The sequence below is a fragment of the Leptidea sinapis genome, chromosome 11 (genome assembly GCF_905404315.1).
Source record: "Leptidea sinapis chromosome 11, ilLepSina1.1, whole genome shotgun sequence".
NCBI lineage: Eukaryota > Metazoa > Arthropoda > Insecta > Lepidoptera > Pieridae > Leptidea > Leptidea sinapis.
The window spans coordinates 15,028,608-15,055,481 of record NC_066275.1 but is presented as its reverse complement, the minus strand read 5'-3'; the positions used below and the strand labels follow the sequence as shown (position 1 = coordinate 15,055,481).

The window sequence follows — 26,874 nt, the reverse complement described above, 5'->3', positions numbered from 1 at the left end:
AATAATAATCCAAGAATTGTTTTTATTGTGAGTGAATAAATGTAGAAAATCCAATTTATTAAATTTCCCTGTAAACTTAATAATTATTCCTTTTTATGTAGGTAAAACTTAAATATTAAACTTGAACTTGTTTATCTATTAGTTGAAAAGTTATGTAATCGGAGTTAAACCAATAATCGATAGCAATAACGTAGTATATTAATATACTACGCAAATTAATTAGCAAGACACATAAGTCTTGAATTATGTTAAACGGAAGCAAGGTGCTATTTTTTTTAAATATATATTTTGTGGTTTATATAAATTTAAAATATTAAGTGATACATGGTATTCTAAATTATATTTTGTTTCTTCTGTCTTACATATAATCTAGTGTTTCTTACAATTTACTGATTCAGGGAAATGTCTATTCACTTGCAACATTATTTGGCTGTCTGTTTGTGTGTTGGGGAATGTTAGTACCTATGTGACGCTCATGTACAATATTAATTACTTCTATGCATATTGACAGGAACTTTGAATGAAACTATCGTTCTGAGCGTTATTATTCTATGGCAAATACATATAATCCGGCTAAGTTTGAAAGCAAACAGTTGCCTATAACACTTCGGCTATCTCCGTTTGTTACTTTTTAGGATTATCGCCGCCACTGTCAATCACTGTACGTTTCATACAATCGCTATTATAGCTTAGAGAGTTTCGCTAGGCTGTTTGGAGCTTGGACGTCGGCTCAGTGCTGACTTAGGTAGTGACTAGTGTGTCGTATAAGTCGATTGTTGGCTGTAGTGTCGACTTCGGTCTCGAGTGAAGTCTCGAATTTCGCGTCTCGATTACAGCTCTTGGTGCGAATATTTGTAGATAAGAATAGTGTATGTCAGTGATGTGAATGTGATTCGTGAATTGAAAAAATATTTATTATTTGTTTCGTTGGTGTTCACAGTTGCTAGAAAAACATGTTTTAGTTGTTATTTGGTATTTAGGGTTTTGTATTTTATTTTTAATTATATGAAACAGTGTTCAATATTTTGTGAGGATACGACACACAAAAGAAATATGCAGTTCTATATTTAGTTACTCCAATTCATAATAAAGTGATTGTGAACAAGTTTTGAATTGAGTATATAATATCTATCAAATATATTTTTATTTAAATGAATCCATCGAAAGCAATGTGAATTAAAAACAGCTTTACTGTTGTTCTGTAATTTAATCTCAAAGCGTTACAGCTCAACATGTCTTCGTATGAAAAATTAAAGCTTCTCGTTTGGAAGAATTTTCTTCTGCAAAGAAGACACAAATGGCAGACTGCTTTCGAGATAGCTTCACCTGTGATATTTTCGCTGTTTCTTATATTAATACGATGTCTTGTCGATCCTCAATCAAAGCCCGAAATATCATATTCACCCTTTCTTCCGACCTACTTTGACATGACTGGAAGGCAATTGTAAGTGTTTAGTAACCAAGTGTCTCACCCTGCTATCTCTCTAAATGTTATCATAAATGTTTAACAATCCTTAACTTTTTAGTGGTAATCTTACTACAGCAAAAAGGGAGGGATCACTTGCATTCTCACCTGATAATGAACTCACAAGGAGAGCAACAGAAAAAGCAATGGCAACAGTTGCTTTAGATAATCTTGATGGATTATCTGCTTTTTTTTTTAATCCTAAAATGTTACCAGAACCTAAGGGCTACAAAAATGCACAGGAACTAGAAAAAGCACTCACTCAACCAAATGCTATGAATCAGATTCTTGTTGGAATCCAATTTGATGATGATATGGCCAGTATGTATATATTACTAAATATATTTTGTTGAAGTATCTTAATTTTATTTATAAATTACCGTTCCATAATTATAAAATAATATAAATGTAATTCTAGATGCAACACAATGGCCTGATGATATAAAACTGACATTAAGGTTCCCTGCAGTAATGAGAACACCTATGTTGGAACATCCATTGAGAGCAAGTTGGAGAACTAATCTATTATTCCCCCTGTTTCCCCTACCGGGACCTAGAGATCCAGCAGATATGTATGGTGGCAAAACACCAGGTAATAACTAAACCTGAATGTATGATATCAAGCAATTTTGCACAAAATTTAATAATATTAATATAAGTTATTATATCCATTTTATAATATTTTCTTTAATATTTATAAATTTAAAATGAGGGATGACATCTCTTATCTCAACAATTAGTTTGATCACCAATTTATCGTTATCAAAATTTTAGGTTACTCACCAGAATTGTTTCTTGCTGTTCAGCATGCCGTGTCTCAAGAAATAATAAAGGAGAAATCTGGCCAACCAATTATCACACAAGTGTACATGCAACGGTTTCCCCAACTTGCTTATAGAGAAGATAACTTACTGGTTGCAATGGAGAGATTTATTTCTATGATCATAATGCTGTGTTTTGCATACACATTTGTTAATACTGTCAGAGTTGTTACGGCCGAGAAGGAGTTACAACTAAAGGTAAATCACCGTTTTATTTGACATTCTAATAACTATCAATCATTGCAAGTTTGTGTCATCCATCTTAGAAAGTTTATTGACTTTGCTGTTACTTTATAGAAATTCATAATGAGCCAATTCGACATGTTTCGCCATGACTCATATAGATGCAATATTGAATAATCTTAGCACAATTCATATAACATTTAGGTCATCCATTTTAACTATCTCGAATTTATGATAGGTTATTAACATTATTTATTTATTATGTTATACCATTCCATTATGTGAGTCCCATGCATTGAGATGATTAAATATTTACTGTCAACAAAACGGACATTGAGCGGGTCCACGAGGTGCGCAACTTAGGTTTAATGATTGACGAAAACATGTGCTTCGAAAAATATATAAGCCAAGTGTTATCCAATTGTTTTTATAGACTTAAAATTATCTACAAAATATCTAAATACAGAACTTCGAGTCAGATTATGTGAAGCACTTGTACTTTCAAAGCACAATTACTGTGACGTGGTGTATGGTCCAAGGTTACTGCACAAAAAAAAAAGGTTCCATCCAACGAATGCAAAATGCGTGCGCCCGATTCTGCTGGAACATACCGCCCAGGCAACACATTAGTCCATACCTAAAACAGGCCAATATACTTAATATGGAAGGTCGGAGGTGACTGCATTTAGCAACGTTGCTTTTCGGTATCATACATACTAAAACACCTCTTTACTTGTATAATAAACTTGAATGGTTAATACAAAAAACTAATAATATAAAAACCAGACCTGCCTCGCAGATATTAGCAGTGCCCCGGCATCATTCAACAGCGTTCAGGGGTAGTTTTCGTTACATACAGATTATACTATTATTTAATATTTATTATTATTACAATTATTTATTTATTTTTATTTTATTACACTATAAATTAAGAAAAACGAAAAAGAAAATATAATATTTAGTTAATCCCTTTGATACCTACCTACACAAATTAATAACAATGGGAAGACTATTGCAACTGTCTACTCCAAATGTCACAAGGGGCTGCTGAAAACCAGTGTTGTGTTGGTGTCTTCTGAACTGACACAACAATATACTGAGTCAGCTCCTTTTAGCAGGGAATCACGCTCACACTGTTATTTTTAATACTTTATTTTTAATCTTTATAATATCGTTTTTTAAATTTAATTTAGTATTTTAAGATTTTAATTAATATTGTAAATTATTGTTTTTTTGTGTGAGTGTTTTTATAATGCTAATAAAGTATTTCTATTCTATTCTATTCTAAAATTTATCTTGTTAATTTCCACATAATATAATCTGTGTAAATATGCCTAGTCTCCATCCACTGGACACACCAGTGGGTGGAGACTGCAAGGAACATGGAGAGTTGGAAGTCTCTAGAGGAGTCCTTTACCTTTGAGAACGAGGGGTCCTTACTATAAAAAAATAAATAAATTAAAAGTTATAGAAATAAGATTATTTTGTATATAATTTGATAATATTTAAGGAATATGGACAATTTTTTTTAATTTAGTAAGAAATAAAGGATTTTTTATTAATATTAAATAAATATGCCTAGAAGGCTAGTCAATTTTTAATTCTTGATAATAACTCATTAAAATATGAGTGACTCAAAGTATTAATATTTAAGCACTTTTAAAGAGGAAGGATCTTTTGGAAAAATTACCTTATAAACGCGGACTTGGAATGATGTGTCTACAAAAATGTATTAAAAGTATGTAAGAAAAAATTGTAACTGGTTTTAAATTGAGATGATGTGGGTGGCGGTGATCACTTAACACCAGGTGACCCGTACACTCGTTTGTCCTCCTATTCCATAAAAAAAAAACTTGAGATGAAAACAGATTGCATTTGCATTGCAGAGGAAGAATCTTTTGAAAGAGTACCTTACAGAGGAGGAAATTTTTGAATTAAAAAGTTATGATTCACACATCTCTATGTTTGGACACTCGCAAATCACAGGAATATATAATATTATACAGGAATAATTCCCGCATGCACTTCATTAGCGAATCAAGTCTACCACATTCCCAACTAACAAACACCAAAACAATGGTATAAATTTTCATGCTAGTCTGCAGTAATGTTTGTCTAAACAAAGCCATGTCGCCTTTCATCTTATGTTAACTTGCCTAGATAGATTTATAATATTATATTCTATTAATTCTATTAAGCCCTTTTTAATCTGAGTTAGAGTATGTCTCTTAACACAGTGTGCCGCTTGGCAAAGGCCTCCTCCAGCTCTTTCCATTGGAGTCTGTCATGGGTCACTCTTCTCCAGTTCGGGCCCGCTGTGAGTTTGAGTTCATCATCTTGTTCGAGGTCTCCTCTGGCTCCTCAGATTTATAATAACAAAAGTTTAAGTGTTAAGCTTAGCTTGGTACTAACTTCATATATCTAAATATGTTTAAAATATTTTATTAAGTCAGTTTTTTTATGTAATTAATAATGATACATGACATGTACCTAAAATATTTGTCACTCAATTGAAAATTGGAATAAATATAAATTGGTCTCATTGTGCTCATAACGTTTTAAATTATGCCAATCTAAATTGGTTTGGTATGTCTATAAAGTGGTAACTAGATCGCACAATTACTACAGTTTAATTGTTGAACTACCCTCGGTAGTCAGTACATCATATTATTGAGGTGATATATTTTTTAAAATGTTATCAATAAAAAAAAATTAACTTTCCTCTGAGAAAATAAAAACGAAAACTCGAACCTCTTTGTGATGAGTTTCCATGTGCTGTGTTCTAAGACGATACGACATACCTTCAAGAAAAGCGTACAAGCGCGTCTTTTTTAAAATGCCGGCATCGCTCCTGTGATTCCTCTTAGTATTGCAAGAGAATGTTGGCGGCGATGATCACTTAACATGAGGTGACTCGTAAGTTTCACCATCATGTCCATCATCACCTCATGTTAAGTGACTCCTCTTTCATAAAAAATTTAAATAATGAGTAATTTTCAGGAGACGATGACAATAATGGGATTACCGTCCTGGCTCCACTGGCTCGCCTGGTTCATAAAGCAGTTCTCGTTCCTGATGATATCCGTTGTGCTGATGGTCATCTTGTTCAAGGTCAGTAAGAGTAACATGAATCTGTTGCAATATGTTAATGAGAGTTAAAATATCTACGTACATAATGCCACCGGGATGAAGATTCGTTTTCAGATCGTGGCAACCTTTTATTTAATATGCGAGGCACCGAACTATACGTTATAAATATTATAATCAATTGTAGTCATAACTCTGTGGTACCCGCCGAGGTAACTTATAAATTTACACCGATAAAATATATTACGTAAATGCCACTGAGTACGGATTCTACATTTTGGCTTCTGTTCTAAATGTTTCCATTTAGTTTTGATGGTAAGCTATTGTTGATATTTGCTGAGGATTAGCTACCATAAGATGGGCTATGTTCATCCGTTGCTAACTGACCTATAAAATATTTTATTTAAGCCATATCAACACCCTGGAGTTATTGGTCTTCTAATTCGGTCAATTATATTTGACTACAGATGCACGATGCATTTATAATAATTATCATTTACTATTACAATAAGCGATGTTATTAGCGCGATAAACCATCTAACAGCGTCCTATATAGATAAAATTCGTAATAGTGTATATTATACTCATGTAATAATGTAGAATATTATATATACATATACATATATATATTTCGGACAATACACTGACTTCCTATTCATTACACATTTAACTTACACATCCCTGGAAATTAAAGTGTTATTTTTTTCAGTTATAGGTTAGTATTTCTTTTGCCACGTTAGGCAAAATAATATATCAGAGTGAATAAAAAAAAACTCAATGACTTACATGAGTAAAATAAAAAAAATAAATGCAAATTTGCCCTGTGCTTCCCCGGGGCGTACAAAGAATAGGGTAGTCCCAGGCCCTAGGGTGTCGTAAGAGGCGACTACGAGCTTATTGAAAGTGGGAGAGTCACGCTACCGTCTTTTGACGTCAGCACAATCGGGCCAGACTCGTCCGGGTTACTTACCACACTCGCACAGAATACCGGCGTGAAGTAGCGGCCTAGTGCCGCTATATTTCGCATAAGTTAGTGTCGTAACATCAGGGGAATTCACTCCAACTTAAACGTCGTCCACCACCACCTTGAGACGGCGCAGCCGGCCTTGTGTTTCCTTATGGAGACGCAGATATCTCGACCTAGCGATACGTCATATTTATCGTACCCCGGGTACAAAATTTAACACAATTTTATGCATCATGCCGGGGTATGTGTGTACGTTAGGGAGGATATCTGCTGTCGCCGTCTCGGCAATTTTGAGGGTAGGGACCTGTCTACTCTCTGGCTCCGCGTAGATTTAGTGGACCGCGTCCGCATCTATGCGTGCGTCTACAGGTCCCATAGTGGTAATGCAGAAACCGATCACCTCATGGGCTGCGTTCAAACGGCAATTGACGACGTGCTTGCACAGATCCCGATCCCGATCAGAACGGGCACGATGCCGAATGGCTTGGATCACGTACGACAGACTACGCAGTGCGATCTGTGCATAATTTTGCATTGGCGTATGGTCTGTCCCAATTGGTTGAGTCGCCAACGCGGCTCCCGGATGTGGATAGCCACATGCCGTCCTTATTAGATCTTCTGCTGACTACACATCCCGACGGTTACCAGGTCTTTGTCGACGCCCCTCTCGGAACGTCCGACCATTGCCTGGTCAGGAGTGTAGTGCCCATCCGACGTCAACATCGCAGACCACCAGCGACCCGCCGCGTTTGGCACTACAAGTCAGCAGATCAAAAACGGAACGCAACCTATCCAAGGTTGCGTTCCGTTTTTGCATTCTACCCTTCGGGCACGGTTTGTTTCCCTTCGGATGATCCTAGTGCCTGCGCCGTTGCAGTAGCTGATGTGATACTGCAGGGCATGGATATTTTTATACCAAGCTCTGTAGTACCGATCGGTGGCAGATCACAGCCCTGGTTCGATGCGTCAGTTAAAGCAGCATCTGACTGCAAAAAACAGGCGTATCGAACTTGGGTTGTGGCGCTGGGCACAAAGGATCCGAACTGCAAAGTTCTTAAGAGGAAATATAACCGTGCTTCCAGATATTTTAAGCGGCAAATCGCCCGTGCGAAGTCAAAGCAGGTCGTCAAAATCGGCGAGCAGCTTTCCAGTTTCCCGACCGGAACACGCAAGTTCTGGTCGTTGTCGAAAGCTGCTCTCGGTAACTTCAACCAGCCGTCCATGCCGCCGTTGCACATGAGGAATGACACCCTGGCCCATACGGCAAAAGAAAGAAGCCGATCTCCTGTGCGCTCTTTTCGCCTCCAACTCGACTCTTGACGACAACGGAAAAACACCGCCGACCATCCCGCGGTGTCAGAGCTCTATGCCTGAAGTACAGTTCAGACAGAAAACTGTTAGGCGAGCTCTGTTTTCGTTGGACGTCTGGAAGTCGAGCGGGCCGGATGGCATTTCTCCAATCGTGCTTATAACGTGTGGCTCTGTTATTCCAAAGGCGTAGTCCCTGACTCATGGAAGTCAGCCCTTGTCACTTATCACCAATATTCATTGCTATGCAGACGACAGCACGGGGTATGCTTCCTACACCGGCCGTGCCAACATGTCCCGGGATAGCGTCGACGAGAACCGGATCAAACTTGTGTCTGAAATCGAGACTATGCTTTGCAAAGTCTCGGGATGGGGCCGATAAAATTTAGTCCAATTCAACCCCAAGAAAACACAAGTTTGTGCGTTCACCACTAAAAAGTCTCCCTTTGTCGTATCCCCTCGATTCGAGATCACTCCTCTAACTACCACAGGCTGTATTGGCATACTTGGCGTTGATATATCGAGCGACGTTCAGTTCCGTGGTCACTTGGAAGAGAAGGCCAAACTGGCCTCTAAAAAGCTTGGTGTACTCAGTAAGGCGAGACAGTACTTCACTAAAAGCCACCGCCTGCAACTTTATGAGGCGCAAATTCGGCCTCACATGGAGTACTGTTCTCACCTCTGGGCGGGTGCTCCCCAGTACCAGCTTCTTCTATTTGACCGCATACAACGAAGAGCGGCTCGAATCATCGACGATCAAGTCATCTTCGATCGGCTTGATTCTCTAGCATTGCGTAGAGATGTGGGTTCTCTCTGCATCTTCTACCGCATTTATCACGGGGAGTGCTCAGAGGAGCTGTTCGGGTTGATTCCAGCGGCCGAATTCCACCATCGGACATTACGTGCAAAGTACCATCCGCATCACGTAGACGTCTGGCATTCCACAACCGCGCGTTTTCTTCGAAATTTCTTGCCTCGCACAGCCACTTTGTGGAATCAACTACCGGCAGCGGTCTTCCCGAACAGATACGACTTAGGGACCTGCAAGAAAAAAGCATACTCCCACCTTAAAGGCCGGCAACGCATTTCTTGACACACCTGTTGTTGCGGATGTCCATGGGCGGTTGCCTCACCTCTCCCCATCCCGTGAGCCTCTTGACCCCTCTCATATAAAAAAAAAATATAATGTTAAATCTGAAACAAATACACCAGCTGTTAGTAAAATTAGAAATTAATTAAAAAAAACACACAGACATATTACAATATATAAATATGTATAACTTATGTATTAAGAATGTTACTTAAAACTTAATCTTATTTTTCCTAATATATTTTCATAAAATATTTACAAATGGAGTAAACACCAGGGAAAGGAGATACTTAAAGGAAGTAGGACGGGGAATTTCAGAAGGTTTAAAATAGTGGTTATTATTTGTTATTGGCAACACTATTGTTTACAATTTTGATCTCGAATTATATTTACGACTATAATCTATACTATAATATATATAATATTATAAAGCTGCAGTGTTTGTTTGTTTGTTTGAACGCGCTAATCTCTGGTACTACTGGTCCGATTTGAATGATTATTTCAGTGTTGGGTAGTCCATTTATCGAAGAAGGCTATATGTTTTTTTTTTCAAAATTAGGGATCCGTTATAAAATTGCTATTTTGTAACACAAGGTGTAAAATCTAAAACCTAGTTTTGCGTGCGCTGCAAAAACTATTGACAATAGAACAAAATGATGTACAATATATATATATATAGGCAATATTTTATTACTTATAAAACTATCGCGTGAATTATACTTTATATGGCAAAACAACGTTTGCCGGGTCAGCTAGTATATAATATCTTTGGCATTCAATTTCAACGAACTTAAACGTATTGTTCGTAAATAATAATGTCGTAAATTGAAACACGAAACTGTTTAGGTTATCATACCTATAAGTGTATACATTATTTGAATAATATATCAGTGTTCGCTATGGCATATGAATGAAGGTGATAATGATTACGATAAACATTACTTATTTGTTACCAAATGCTAATTTTACTATCTTGGAGCAATAAGGCCAGTAATAGACGACTATCTAGACGAACAGAATAGAATATATAGAAACATAAGCATCAATTAATAAAAAAAACGCATACACACACACGCATAAATTTCTTTTTAGTGAGTTTGCTAATCTATATATATATATATATATATATATATATATAAATGAATTGCTGTTCGTTAGTCTCGCTTAAACTCGAGAACGGCTGGACCGATTTGGCTGATTTTGGTCTTGCATTATTTGTGGAAGTACAGGGAAGGTGTGAATAAATAATATGAAAATGCTCGCAATTAAATAAAAGTACAATTTTGTTTTTCCTTTGATGTCCCCCGTCGTTCAGAAATCAAATTGATAGAATAGTTTCAAATGAATAACTAATTAGAGTTTTTATACCTTTCTAAGTTTCTCAGGAGTTAAGAAATAAAGTTAACTTACTTAATTTTAGCTAACTATAGTTGGTAGATTAACTACAGTAACTATTTAACTATCTATCAGATTATCTTTATGTAGATGGATAAATCTTAAGTCGTCATCTATTTCTCATATACCCCAAAGATTTTAAGAATTTTTAGAAGATAAATATTTTTTTTTCTTATTACTTTATATGGCAATACAACGTTTGCTGGGTCAGCTAGTTATGTATAATAATATATAAGCTTTCGGAAGGACCTCTGCAACTAAGGCACAAAACATTTTGTACCATATATTATTAAAATTGAATAAATGATTATTATTATTATTTTAACGGAACTTTTTGATTTGGTTTTCCATTGGGCTTTAAATGTAAACGGCTTTTTAGTAGCGCTTAATCGGAGGTAGTCCGTAAATTCTACGGTCTATTTAAAAAAAAATGATTTTTAGACTTAAAAAAAATTACCATGCTATAATGTAATATTATATGTTTAGATTAAGAATTGATCTCCGCTACGCTACAACTAGATACCGCACTACCTAAGAACAATACCTTTTTGAAGTTATACTTCTTTAGGCGCGTTATGAAAAAATGATAAGAGTGAAATGTTAAGATGCGCGCGCATCACTGTAACACAAAAGAAACAGGTTGAACTTGGTTCCTAAAATCTTCTGACGTTTGCCTCATTCGTTATTTTTTTTGGTTTCTTCGTCCATTAATAGGGCAGGCAAAGGGTTCCAGCCCATACAGCCGTATTAATTATTTAATAATTAAATGTCAAGGCCATCTTTGCAAGAATTTTACAAAATTGTTCTTTCTAAAAACGTAGAGAAGCACGAAGAATAAATCATTTTAATGATTTTTGCATGAGTGTATACATAAGTACACACACTTTTTTGTTATATAATATATCCATCTTTATTCATTACTACTTCACTGATCTTTAATTTGCAATTTGTAGTATAAATACCAAATAATTATAATTATCTTCAAAGTACTCGATCGTGGAATGAAGCAGTTTTATGACAATCCACGTCACCTTGACCTTATAAGACCTTAAAGATATTGCATGATTCTACTTGCGTAGTTTGTGATTGATTTTGATTCTTTTTGTGGTCGGAAAAACCTTTGAACGTTTATAAAATATGTATGTTTTATTTTTTAAGTTGTTGTGTATAAAATCAGCGATCATAATAAATGTTAACTATAGTTCTGATGTGTACAAAAATACGATTCTATAGCATAGCTAAAACTGGCACACCGCACAACAATTCTATTCTATTTAATTTTAATTAGTAAAAGTTTTATGAATTAATCTACAGGTTTTTCATAAGTAATAACAAATGGCCGCTCGAAATTTTATTGCAAAATATTTAAGCAGGTAGAGCGCTTTCGCACTACGTCCGTATCCGTGAAAAAACGGTCCGAAGTAGTTCGTAATAGTTCTTCGACTACACCGATTCGGATTGGACGTAGTGTCTATTCTATTCTATTGTGTCTAGTGGCTTCAATGGAAGGGGCACCACAACTCGCCACTGTCACGTTTCAGTAGACCAACAAGCTTAGAGTGTGTCATTTGATCGGTGTAAACGAATTTACAAGTGATTATAGTAATGACCGGTGCCCAGATTCAAAACAGATTTATTTTTTTATTATACCTGAAACAAATATACATGCTGTTATATTATAATGGACAAACACTGATAATATTACTTATATAAACATTTATTGTGTTAGTTATAACTTAATATTTTTTTGTTTAATATATGTTGGTCAGGCCTCAAATTGATTGTTGCTCTCACCTCTTATTTATTTCACTCCAGTATCAGGTCAAACCAGTTGCGTTGATCTTCTACCGCATTTATCACGAGAATCTTGAGAAGTTTCTTTGTTTTACCTGATCCCTGTCGCCGGATTAAAACATTATATAACTCATCAAAAAGTTGATTAGTCTCACCATATGGATGCATAGCGTTCCTCCGCAGCGCGGGTCCCTTCTACGTACAACCAGAATGTTAAACGCTCGTGTCATTCCTTTGATATTTTGTAAAGAGCATGGTCAGATATTTTTTGTAAGTCCTTTTTCTGGAATAAAATTATCACACATAGTGCTGAATTGTTAAAATGTCTTAAAAGCATCGTTTTTATTAATGTTTTGTCATTTCATCATGGAGAGTATGTTAACCCAGAATGGGGTCTAGAAGATATTCAGCTGAATAACGAAATCAGCACAGAGTAATGTACACGCACAGCAGTTCACATGTTAGAAAATGAAATCCAATGGATATCCGCAATATCATGTAAAGAGATGCGTTGCGGGCCTTTGAATTAGATTAACCTATAAATTTGTATGTCTCTAACGGCCGTTTTTAATAACCTATCTATCCTTAGTGCAACTTACTAGAGGTAGAACAAATCTATCCTTTTACGTAAATTTCAATAAACTATTGAGAGATAGCATTTATTTATTTATTACAAAAGAGAGTTTATTAAATATAAATTATTATCCTCGGAATTTTCTGCCCGGATAAAGTTTTCAACGACCATCCTTGGGCATGCTGTCATGAAGCCCGATGGATCAACACATTAACCTCCACAAATAGATCTGGTTACTCTGAAGGAATTCCAAAGGCGTAAGCTTTCGGAAAGACTTGGTATGAAATGACCGATCGAGATGGGTTGGCGTTACAGGAAATTAAGTTAATCGCGGCATTTCCAAGATAATCTTTATATAGTTCTTCTGTACGTGTGTTGACAGTGAAATCCTCCTAAACGGCTGCACCGATTTGAATGAATTTTTTTGTGTGTGTTCAAGTGGACTCGAGGCTGGTTTAGACTAGTTTAGATAAAATTGAACTCTCTCCTAAACGGCTGGACTGATTTTGATGACTTTTTTTGTGTGTTCCAGTGAATTTTGAAAATGGTTTAGACTCTCAATTCTGTCCATATATAAGTCGGCTGCCCATATGTATGTATGTTAGTGCCTCCTAACGGCTGCACCGATTTTTCAAATTTAAGACAACTAAGTAATAATTGTTTTGTAGATCCCGTTCAACTCGACGGCGGACGGTGAGCGGTACTCCGTGTTCACGTTCACGCCATGGACCGTGCTGCTGTTCTTCATGCTGCTGTTTGTGATGGCCTCGCTGGCGTTCTGCTTCATGGTGAGCGTCTTCTTCACGAGAGGTGAGTTCGCTTTAGTGTCGCAGTATGACGTGTCACGAGCCCACTGCGCAAACGAGCCAAGCAAGGGGTTTGATAAATAATGAGATGCATTTTTATCATTTTTATTAACAGTGGGAGCTCCTTTGCACAGGATGCCGGCGAGATTATGGGTAACACAACGGTGATGTTGGATATCATGATGATGCTACCAACTGTTGTTAGTTGGCACTGCCGTAGTGCCAAGCACCTCCGTTAGCGCTCATTACATTATGCCGCAAGCTCTGTGCCGAAGCCTATATAATATTTTGCTTGTCTGGGCGTTCTGTAAGTAAGTGTTTGAGTAAATTTTTTGGCGGAAGCAATATTATCTAATCTATTAGATTATATAGAAATCTCCTCACGAGGCTCAAAATGTAATTTATCCGCAAAATACAGTAATGATAACGGACTCGTACGGTACTCGAACGGTTAGCTCAGTTGGTTAGAGCACCGGCACGGAACGCCGCGCTGGTCGTGGGTTCGAGTCCCGCAACGTATATAAAATTTTGTTTTTCAAATTTTATTTGTTCATCATTGATGATAACATTCAAGTTGACGTTCCTTTAACGGTCGTTTTCGATAACGTATCTCTAGTTACGGATACAAAGTTATTGAAATGTAAGTAAGCGTAAAAGGATAGATTTGTCTACCTCTAGTAACTTAAACTAAGGATAGATACGTTATTGAAAACGGCCGTAAGTGAGTTACATGCTCGTACATCGATAGTAGGCCAATTGATATGTAATTTATGTTTGTGGAAGTTTTTCTCGGGCTTTTTTTTTAATCCAACTAAAACTAACATACATACAGGGTGTCCCGTAATCAGTGGACCAACGGGATACCCGTGATAGGGGTGGTCATCATCTCTCGAAAACACCAAATTTTACTGTTCTAGGGCCAGTAGTTCAAAAGATATGATTTTTTAAGCATTATTTTGAAAATTCTACCCTTATCAACACAAAAGTTGAAAAAAAATATTTTTTATTTTTATTTTGCCCTGTTTCTTAACTTAAGGTGGCTGAGGAAACATGTGTCTTCACAATTAAATCCATTTTTGTGAATAAATATTGCCAAATTAAAAATTAAAAACCAAAACATGCGCAAATATCAAATAACTAAATTTGCAACGTGATGTTTGAAGCAAGCTAGTGCAAAAAAAATGTATGACAGCCTTGCGGACCATTATTTAAAAAACATCTGCAGTTCATACTGATTCCAAAAAGGTATAATTAATCATTATTGTGAAACAATAAAAGACAATAATTATTTTAAATCAACATTAGATAGCAATTTCTTGGCGGAATTTACAATAAAACAAAAGTAAATAGTTAGAATTTTTTTATTTATTTCTTATAATAAATGTTCGAAATGTCTTCCTCTTACTCTAAGGCATAGCCGGCATCTTCTTATAAAATTTCTTTTTAAACTTTTTAACGCCCTTTCATTATTTTTGACTTTTTCACTCACCACATTCAGTTTTTGTCTTAGCTGTCTTTCGTTATCGTTAACGGTTTCATATACGGATTCTTTAAAATATCCCCATAAAAAATAATCCAATGGATTAAGATCAGGTGATCGAGCTGGCCATGGGATTGTACCTCCTCGTCCAATCCACCTACTTGGGTAAGACTCGTTTAAATATTCCCTCACTTGTCTGCAATAATGAGCGGGTGCGCCATCATGCTGTAACCACATCCTCTCACATACCTCCTGTGGTACATTTGCTAATAAATTACTTAAGTCATTTCTTAAAAATTGCAAGTACCGAGCACCATTAAGCCTCGGTGGGAGCTCAAATGGACCAATAAGTTTACCATCTAAGATTCCAGCCCACAAATTGACTCCAAACTGGTGCTGGAATCTATCTTCTCGTACAATACGTGGATTCACAACAGCCCATTCATGTAAATTATGAATGTTAAACACTCCAACTCTTTTAAAACACGATTCATCGCTCCATAATATTGAATTGAAAAATAGTGGATCTTGTCGGCATCGGCGAAGCATCTCTGCACAAAAATCTATCCTCCGTTGATAATCAGCAGGTAATAGTGCCTGCACTCGTTGAATATGATAAGGGTATAAACTGTTTCTTTTTAAAATGCGATGTACTGTTGTTTTTGCTATACCAGTACGTCTTGAAATACGACGAACACTCGTAGAAGGTTCTTCTGTCACTTCGGCCAGTATTTGAAGTTCATCGACTCTTCTAGGTCTTCCCACGTTGTTTGCAGCTCCGGGAATTCTGCCTTCTAAATACGCGTTATTTACACGGAGAAAAATTCGATGATCCGGATAGCGGTCGCGATTAGGATAGCGCTCACGATACGTACGGGCTGCTTGCCGAGCGTTTGCATTACACAGACCGTAAATAAAATACATCTCAGCATATTCACGAGGAGTATAGGTATTAGGCATTTTATAAAATCCGGGCAAACAGTATCCAAATCACAAAGACAAACAAGGTCCAATTCAAGCGTCAGTCACCAAAAAAAAGAGTCGTAATGGTAGCGAAGTAAAAAACACGTGTGCAGCTACGAGCTATGAGCAAGTCTCTGATGAAACTAAGAATAATTTGAAAAATTAGGGTGTGGGGATCATAGGCGTCGGCCAATAGGACCCCGTAAACGAAAAAGGTACCTGAGCGAGAAAGAGATAGCATATTGTGTTATCTCTCTCTCGATAACAAAATAATTCTCAGAATAGATAGCGCTTAAATGTTTCTCGCAATTGGAGTCTAAAATTGGTTATTAAGTTATTTTTTTTGTAAAATGTAATATTGTTATACCTTTTTGGAATCAGTATGAACTGCAGATGTTTTTTAAATAATGGTCCGCAAGGCTGTCATACATTTTTTTTGCACTAGCTTGCTTCAAACATCACGTTCCAAATTTAGTTATTTGATATTTGCGCATGTTTTGGTTTTTAATTTTCAATTTGGCAATATTTATTCACAAAAATGGATTTAATTGTGAAGACACATGTTTCCTCAGCCACCTTAAGTTAAGAAACAGGGCAAAATAAAAATAAAAAATATTTTTTTTCAACTTTTGTGTTGATAAGGGTAGAATTTTCAAAATAATGCTTAAAAAATCATATCTTTTGAACTACTGGCCCTAGAACAGAAAAATTTGGTGTTTTCGATAGATGATGACCACCCCTATCACGGGTATCCCGTTGGTCCACTGATTACGGGACACCCTGTATAATAATAAACATGACACATGAAAGCTCTAAGAGTCAAACAAACGTGCTCTTGAAGTAATATTTACACAAGATTAGGAAAGAAGATAAAAATGAAATTCTCGAATGTTCTACATAAACTGATTCACACTCGACACACGTCACAATAATCGATCATACCCTGGCAATGCCCTTGAAATACAGAAGGTGATACTTGTGTGGCAAAAGACAGCGCTCAATACTCGCACTCGTGGTTCAAATGTGGAGCCCTGCCGGTCTTTAAGGTGATACTAAATGCCGGCGACCTTGAGCGATATGAGTTCACGGCTCCTATGTACAAAGTACAACGACAATATTTTCAAAATTCTTGCGTCGAAAATTTATATTTTAACAGGCGCAAACTGCTTAATTGCTTGCAATCCTCATTAGTGATTACTAATCTGAATAAATGTACCTACATAAAAAAGTAAAATCTATAAGAACAACTTTTATGATATTAGTATAATAAACAAATGCATGATGCCGAGAAAAAACTTGTTTAACTGCAAAGAAAACTCGTAGTTCATAATAGCTCTGGAGTGCTAACTTTAACCAACAATAAGCATTAGCAACCTACAAGTAAGACTTAAGGGTATGTGTAACAGGGTAAAGTAGTGTTCATAGCTCCAAATGCTATATTTTCACCACAAAACTTGTCTAAAAACACCTTGTTTGTGTGTTTTCTGCTTACCCTTCGCCTTAACGTATCTGTGTCGTATCGCCCTGGAAACACCGTACACGGAAGCTCATTAACGGCGGTCTTCAAATACCTATCTATCCTTAGCTGAACTTACCAGAGGTAGATAAATCTATCCTTTTACGCTTACTCACATTTTAATAACCTACTGACATAAAGCATTGGACTATAACTATATTGAACATAACTATGGATAGATAAGATCTTGTCATTAAACGGTGACAGCAACGTATCCGTAAGAGATACGTTATTGAAAACGGCTTTTAGTCATCTAGACTGGCGTTGACGGTGGTGATGATATCCCATAGTTAGTGGCGTGTCGTGCGAAGCTGGAATTCGGCGGCAGGATATGGTAACCTTAATTTTTAAGTCCATTTAATATATATTAAACACTTAGCTGTCATATACAAATACCAAACAAAAAAACGAATACGTTATACTCACGGACGAGTAAAAAAGGACTCACGCTGTGATATTAGCAAGTGAAGCACCTTTATGATAGTGTGTGTGCGGTTACGGGGTACACCAGATACCACAATAACCATATGTCCACAAATACTTTTATATATATACATATATATATACTTTTTCACAACGCACGACGGCATTCTTAAAATATTTAATTGCGACGCAAAATGATGTGGCAAATCTCATAATGGCGGCCCATCGGCTTGTATTAGTGTAAGTGTGTACGTGGGGCTATGTATTTACACGTTTTCCGGCTTGCTTTGGTGTCTCACTGTTATGTAAGGTGACACGGAGTCCTTCGTATTTTACTCATCCGTGGTTATACTAAAGCTGTAAAGCAGGCGTTTTAAATAATAATCTCCGATGGCCATTTCAGTGTTTCGATTGAATAGAGAAATCGGCAGAAATTCAAGTACCAAAACTGCAATTAAGAAAAAAGAATAAATAAAGAAAATTGTTACGTACTCCACTTCCCCTGACGACAAAGTTTCACATATCTCCTTTGACCTTGTGACCTTTTGACCTTTTCTCATATCATTGTGCCAGTCTTTCAATGAGTGTATGACGTCTTTATTTTTTAACACTCGCGAGTACATAACTTGTGTACTCTCAAGCAGAGATCCCAGAGAGCCCACTTATACTTTGCTCTGTCTTTACTTAAGTAAAACTTAGCCGAGTGTGATAAAACGGGAACTTGACTATTGCATTGGGCTATCTTAGCTTAAGCTCAGCATAATTTCAGACTATAAAAACGAAATCAAGGATTATGCTAAGCGTACACTCAGTTTTACAGAAGTAAAGTCTGAGTTAAGTCTAAGTAAATTCTATAAAAGACATAAAAGGCATTTATTTTCTCAAAATTGATCAAAATCTTTAGAATTCTTCTTTTTGATGTCATTTATAGACACTAACTCCCGCTTCGGAAACAAATGGCGCTCTGAGAGATTCAGTCTGAAGGGCGCCATAGCTAGTGAAATTACTGGGCAAATGAGACTTGATAACTTATGTCTCAAGGCGGCGAACGCAGTTGTAATACCGCTCAGAATTTTTGGATTTTTGAGTAATCCTGAGCGGCCAATTATTATATATATATATATTACAATTACCAACAGCTGAACGTCCTGCTCGTCTCGCACCTTATTGTCATTAAAAAATGTTCGTTGGAGATATTCTTCTTTGATATTTTGCTTTTGATTTGTTCGTCTATGTGCTAGTATATTGTAAGTCTATGGTTCTAATGATTATTATTTAGTGACGAACGAAAGTGGCTACAAAATATATCGTTGAGCCTCACTTAAATCTGTATTATTACGTTATCACGTGGACGCATAATGAAATATGCAAATTATTTTAATTTAATCGTTAAATAGTCACACAAAAACCTATTGTTCTGAGTTTGGAGCGTTGGTTGATTTTTATTTGAATTAGACGCCTCTGGAATATTGTTATATTCAATACATTCTTGATTTAAGAAACTAGTAACCCGCCCGACTTCGCTCTCTTTAAACTTGGAAGATAAAAATGACTTATCTAATAGGTAAAGACTACCTATAAAAATAAAACAATGACAATCAGTTGGCAACGATATAAAAGATCATTAAGAGCCGGTTTCACCAGACGTTTAAATAATGAACGACTGTTTAAGGTTTAAACGGCCGTTTATTGATATTTTAGTATCCAAATGTTTTGAGTTTTCTTTAGTGTTAATTCTACCAATATTTGTCTTTAAACAATTCGAAATGTGTTTCGCCTCTACGCGAGGCATCCTCAGGAGATGTTGACTCGTCGAACTCTGGCACGAGACTGAATGTTAGTCTGGTAATATTGGCGGTATTAGCACTAAAGAAAACTAAAAACATTTGTATAATTATGGTTTTCTGCAAAGTAACGGCTACTTCAATTTCTGATAATTTAGTGTCCATCATGCACTAACCGTTGATAAGGTATTCTAACCGATTGATCAACTTAAACGAAGGCACACATAGGTTAACCATTGTTTTGCTCCATGACGTGGTAAATTGTGTGACATATGATGTCTGTTTCAAAATAAAAATGCAAGACGCTTTTAATTATTTTTTTGAAGAAGATGATGTGTTAGATGATTTTAGTGTTCAATTTCGTTTTCCTTCCGTTTTCACTTTCCAAAAGGAAAACAGCGCAATGAGTAAATTATCATGCAAGGTTTGATTTCTTGTTTCTTTGGCAACAATAACAATGTTAATTACATTGACAGAAGGAAAGTTGCTAGATTAAACCGGTTCACTCTATGGACATAACTTTGACGAAACGAGCATTAAATTTTGCAGCATTATTTTGTTACCCTTCCATTTTTGGAGGTTAAAATCATTAATAACTGAATATAGTGTCGCCTTTACTCAATAATGTTACACCATTCGATCATTTGTAACTCATTCATTCAAAAACGCTCGGTTAGTAAACCGTTGGATAAAAATACATGATGAACACAAGAAAAACGTGGCTTGCTTAAACAAATGTTAGCTGTTAACAGATCGGTTACGTAATCAACGATTATATTGTAGTTGATGAACTCGAGTCTAAATCTGTTAACGGCGAAAACGGGCTTTCTTTAAAGTTTTGGTGATCTCTTTTTGACACATACCTATGGAATGACGTATAGGTATATCAGTGACATGTAAGCCTTTTACTATACTGCATGGATTTGGACATTATATGGACAAAATCGATTCTTTTATTGTAATGATTGGGAGAAGAGATAATTTAAATAAAAAAATCTACAAATACTAAATCTACTACTACTATACAGTGAACTAAATAACTTAAAAATAGCTAATCTTATAATGTTCACATTGCCATGATTTTGATTTGCCACAGGAAATCAAAATACGATTCAATTTGAACAATTTGTTAACCCTATTGCCTCATTCTCATTATTTGACATGTAATGATAATATATTATCTAATAAAATAATAATTATAAAAAATGTAAGACATTGACATCTGATAGGTTACACCTATATTGAGACCGGAAGAAAGGAAGGAATCGCGGAGGATGTAAAAATCGGATACCCCGCGACGTCGTTCGCGTACGTATTTTTACACCTTGGGTTACATTACTGGACCTTTAGTAGGGATTCTTAATTTTTTAAAATTTAATATAGCCTATAACACTAGGGGATAATGTAGCTTCCCAACTGTGAAAGAATTATTCAAATGGGTTCAGTAGTTGCGGAGCCTATTCAATGCCAACAAACAAACAAACAATCAAATCGTTCCTCTTTATAATATAAGTATAGATGATTGTACAGGAAACCATGGTCATTAAAAGTGAAAAGAAAATGTATCTCATACCATTTTGACATAAACTCTAAAAAATATTGGAATGATAATTGATAGGGCGACGAGTTCCATTTTAGAGCTTTCAAATAATCTTGAAGGTGTGGATATTTTAATGTTTTGCTTCTACACTATTTGGATATTAGTAGGTTGGTACCTATCCATAATAGACCATGGTCGATAATTTTTGAAACCAAAAAAATAATGGTAGGATAGGAAACCTTTTGGAAATGAAGAGAATATAACAAAAATGAAAGCAAAAAAAATTACCTACAGGCGATGTGAGGTCGGGAAGTGGAAAAGGGGGGGTTTTTAAGGGTAAAAAACGGGTATATCTCGATTTCCGGCAAAACTTCAAGTCCTATGGAAAAGAATCAAATAGCAAAGTTGTAGGTAATAAAAAGATCTACATCTTTTGTTTTCACACTTTTTACAGATAACCTCAAAATTTATGTGAAAAGTTTTTTATATTCTCTTCCTTTTCCAATAGTTTTCATTCTTCTATTTTTTTTTTTTTCAATTTTATTATTTCCAAAAGCTTCAGCACTGGTTTATAATCATCATATAACATCACTATTGTATCGATCTTCCTATGAAGTGGGATGCAGACTGTTTGTACAGTCACGTCGCGGAATAGACTCAAACCGTGTCAATTATTTATCCACATACATTTAAGTGATTATGTGATTTGTAGCGAACACGGCGGCGTCGTTCATGGGTCTGATGTGGTTCTCCACTTACGCCGCGTACTTCCTAACGCAGATGCTCTACGAGGACGTCAGCCTTCACGCCAAGTTCCTGCTCAGCCTCATCTCGAACGCGGCCATCGGGTTCGTGCTTCAGATGTTGATCGTGTGTGAAGGGACATCGCAGGGTAAGATAAATTTCTAAACAATTGTTATTTTTAAAGTCATATGCCTCACTTCTAGGATTAATTAGCCTTCCAAAATCGAAAAGCGCCCTTTGACAATAGATCTTTCATATACACCAAAATCGAATGCGCCGTACGGCACACTAAGCCCTGACCAAGTTCTGAGCCTCATTTTGTTTATAAGATAGTTTATTTTGCATGGTCTTATAGCTTGTTCCAATAGCTTTCTTATACATTCTCTCATATCATCCTAATTATAAGCAATCTTTTAATTCACGTAAAATTCTTGGGTTCTGTTCTCTCAAACGGTTGGCTCAGTTGGAAGTCTTTTTTTCGCTAAATTTTATGAGTGGCCTGGTATTCAGTGTACGGACACATTGGTGAGCAATAACATGTGCGAGAAGCGATGTGATTGGCTAATTTTGATCGCGTCATGCTTGTCCATATCCCCAATTGGTTGTCGTGGTTTTCATAGTAATAGTTTGTAGGCTTGATATCTTTATGTGCATTTGTTCTAATCAAAACTTTTAACGCAGTTATACACTGCGATCTGCCTAGCCAGATTGGAAAGCATATTTGAAAAATCAGGCGAAGTTCAGGCCCGTATTCCAGAAGGCGTATTAATATGTAATCAGTTATCAAGTGTATTTTCTCACTGTCATGCACTGTTATGAAGACAGAGACAAAACATACTTTAACACGGATAAGGTACGTATTGAGACACCTTATGAATTAAAGAACATAATCCGACGGTAAAATAACATCAATTTTTTGGGCTGAAACCGTCGCGTAGAGTATTAAAGTTTCTTTTACAGGTTTTGTTCCATATAACTGTTTCGAACGTTTATTTCTACCTACCGACGGATAGGATGTTTAAGTTTAGTAATATTTACATACCTATTATTTAACATAATTACCATGTTATTTTTGTGTTTTATTAACATGTTTACATTGTTGAATGAACAAACAAATTTAGTCCCATCACCTTTGTTACGTATAATATACCTGGGGTAATACGTCACAACAGCCGACCAATCACAGCGCGTCATTTCATGGGACGAGGATATAAAAGAGCGGCTTCCGGCTCATTTGATTGTCTCGTGCCAGATTTTGGCGAGACATCACGTCCTGAGGATGCCTCGTGTAGAGGCGAAACACGTGTCGAATTGTTTAAAGACAAATATTGGTGGAATTAACACTAAAGAAAACTCAAATCATTTGTATAATTATGGATTTCCGCAAAGTAACGCCTACTTCAATATTTTTTTTTTACCTATTATTTGTTTAACAACACTATCTTAACTTTTACTTTCACTTCAAACGAAATAGTGAGTAAACCGATATTACCAATTAATAACCATTCAATTTAAAACCAGTTTCAAGCGGTTTCTCACTTGCGTACCATGGCCGTATGTTGTGTAATGTTGCTCTGAATCACACTTCACAGAATGCTACATTGTTGTATTATAATTCTTAAATCCTGCTCCGCCATTACGTAGATAAATTAATTATTCGTTTTATAAGAGAAACACAATACGGCAATATTATTTATGATCCGCGGGTTAGCTATCTAATTGTCTACTAATTATCAATATCTATAAAACAGCTAAATGTATGGACTCGTATGGGTCGAAGATGCATTGATAATAAGGCGCGGCGACCCGCGAATAGCCTAAACTCACGAGCGGATTAGTTTAATCCGTAAGTATTCGTTTGTTGGATTAAAATCTGTTATTGAAGGTCACCGTCACGAGCTAAAAGCTCGGCGCGTCTTCTTTTTTACCACATAAACGTCTTTTTACAATTGTTTTGAATTTGATACTACATTTTTTGGGATCATATACATCGCCCAATCAAAATTAACTAAGTCTTCTTAAACGAGTAGTAGGCATACCAAGTTTATATGTTTGTTCCTGGTGTTAACATTAACATTATGATGATCACAGTTTCTGGCTAATTTGCTAATATGCCTATGAACATACTTAACATAATCAAGAATATATTGAGAGGCAACAGTAAATAATTACTCAAAATTTTTCTCTTAATTATTTTTTAAAGCTTTTAACTCATTCATGAACAGCTAAAGGTTTGTTACTTGTTTTGTGGTCGCTATGATTGCTGTTGCTGACAGCTCTACTTTTTACTACCTATCAGTCTTATTGAAACAGATTTATTCTTTTCACATACACAACAATAAGAATTTTTTATTACAGTAAGGGACGTGACGAGCAGAACGTTCAGCTGATGGGTATGTCTAAATATGTGTAGATATACTAAATTTTTCAATGCAGCAATGAACGTAAGCGCTTAATTGAAGAGTTCCGTTACTTTGCCATGGATTCCGTAATCAGAACCTAACCAAACTCTCACCAAACTATCTTTGAAGTATATCCTTTCCAATAAAAAAAGAATCATCGAAATCGGTTGGCGCGATATTGAGTTATTCGTAAATTTATCATCCACTTTAATATGCACATGTATAGCAAATTTAAGATTTTTACGGTTTTCTTATGGATGCCATTGTCAGATCTGGAACAAATTACAATGAGATCACACGGGAAGCAGCTTTCAAATAAAAAGAGAATTATCAAAATCGGCTCACCCAGTCAAAAGTTTTGAGGTAACGAACATAAAAAAAAATAACGACGAATTGAGAACGTCCTCCATTTTTGAAGTCGGTTAAAAAAGCATAAGCCCGCTTAGTTTGTTGCGTCCGTGTTTTTCAGTTCTTAGTCATAAATTTTACGAATGGGTTAAAATAAGTTATTTATAATCCTATTTTGAATAAAAATATTTGAATATATTGTGATTATGTAGTGAAATACTGATCAAATCACAGAGCAATATTCACGCCGGCCGTTTCCGCCGAGTGTCAAATGCGTGCACGTGTACTGAGTGCACTAACACACACTGACGTATGCGCGTACCTCGTGACGCGTGCGTTTACGTACTACGTAGCGGCCGGCTATTTGTATAACATCAATATTTATATATAGTTCGTATTTTAGAAGGTTTCTCACATTGAAAGCATAATTTTCTTGAGTGTCGGATGAATATCTGTTCTGTATGTTCATAAGCACATTGAGGAATTTTCTAAAAACTGTGACATTCATAATGTTAACACGAGGAACAAACATAATTTTGTTGTGCCTAGTACTCGGTTGGGTCATGTTAGTAAGTTAGTAAGTCTTCACCTTCTTACCAAGTTTCAACAGAATAAATAGTTCTTATAGTTTTGGGAGAAAAATGGCTGCGACATACACGGACAGATAGACAGACATGACGAATCTATGAGGGTTCCGTTTTTTGCCATTTGGCTTCGGAACCCTAATACTATTGTTACTTGTTTGAATATGAAACCAACTAGCTTAATGCACACACTGACAAATCAAAATGAATCACGTATTGGCGACATGTCATATCGTAGTCGTATACGCTAATATTCCAATTCAAATATTTTTATTCAAAATAGGATTCAAAATCACTTGTTGAACGTCAAAAACTACCACCCATTCAAAAGACACTGCCTCAGAACTGAGAAGAATGGGCACAAGAAACTCCTCGGGCTTTTTTTTTAAATATAAAAATACGGATTACAACGTGTATTGTACAATAAACATTTATAATTAAAGAGCCTGAGGGTGTTTGCTTTATTCCCAGTCCGTGGTGTCATTAAGAAAATCGTTTATGCTATAGTAACCTTTCCCACACAAACGTTTTTTAACAATTCTTTTAAATTTCGTAACACATTTGTTTTGTACATTTTCTGGGATCATATTGAAGAAGCATATACATCGCCCAACAAAAGACTTACTAACTCGACCTAACCGAGTAGTAGGCATAACAAGTTTATGTTTGTTCCTCGTGTTAACAATATGAATGTCACAGTTTCTAGAAAATTCCTCAATGTGCTTATGAACATGCAGAACATTATCAAAAATGTATGGAGAACAGATCACAGAGAACACAGAGAGTACAGAGAGCAGATATTGAACAGAAATAGCATCACAAAAGAACAATGTAATTATGAGGAAGAATTAAATTATGTAGGCATATGACTTATTGCTGACTGATAATTAATTGGTTGAACAATTGTGGACGTTAAAACTGATACTGGACTGTAAAATCAGATTGTAAGAGATTAGAGATTGGATTAAAAAAAAATCAAGATATGATACTCTCAAAGACCTACGCTCATCGTGCGAAAGAAACGAAATCCAACGCGCTGTGGTCTCTGAAACTTACTCGTGCTGTGATGGCTCAGATAAAATCGCTTACGACGCGTTGTGGAAAACACGCCAAATATGTCACATGACGGAATTCGTGTCGTGGCTGTCAAACTATGTACCGCAACGACAATTTAGGTGAATATTACTTTGTAACTAGTCTGGCCGTTAGATTTTTCAAATAAATTCAAATTTGGAACGCGTTAAGTATGTTAGAAACCTTTTTTCACATATTCCTTTCATTAAATCACTTTTCATAGATTGCCTTTTCAAAATATTCTTGATGATGTTATGTTAACACCAGGAACAAACATAATGCCTACTACTCGGCTAAGTCGAGGTAGTAAGTTCTTTGTGGGGCGTTGTATATGTTTTTACAACAAGATCTCAGAAAATGTTCACTGATGTTGCGACCGCACTCTGGCTATTAAATAATAAATTGTAATGTATTATAATATACTAGCTGACCCGGCAGACGTTGTTCTGTGCATAAATAAATAAAATACAGATTTTTTTATTAAATTTGTCAATAATATTTCATAAAATCAGGAATTATTTCGTAA

The 26,874-nt window shown here is 35.9% G+C and overlaps 1 protein-coding gene across 1 annotated transcript in view; it reads left to right on the top strand.

Moving 5' to 3' along the window:
- The first annotated feature begins 598 nt into the window (after positions 1-598).
- The window catches only part of LOC126966816 (phospholipid-transporting ATPase ABCA3-like), a 69,138-nt gene continuing 42,862 nt past the window's right edge, over positions 599-26,874 (top strand). Inside the window, exons 1-7 of the mRNA XM_050811071.1 lie at positions 599-1,444; positions 1,527-1,786; positions 1,884-2,057; positions 2,240-2,484; positions 5,470-5,580; positions 13,353-13,494; positions 21,909-22,088. Coding sequence (XP_050667028.1) covers positions 1,233-1,444; positions 1,527-1,786; positions 1,884-2,057; positions 2,240-2,484; positions 5,470-5,580; positions 13,353-13,494; positions 21,909-22,088 — 1,324 coding nt within the window. The 5' untranslated portion in view covers positions 599-1,232. The remainder of the gene's footprint in view (positions 1,445-1,526; positions 1,787-1,883; positions 2,058-2,239; positions 2,485-5,469; positions 5,581-13,352; positions 13,495-21,908; positions 22,089-26,874) is intronic.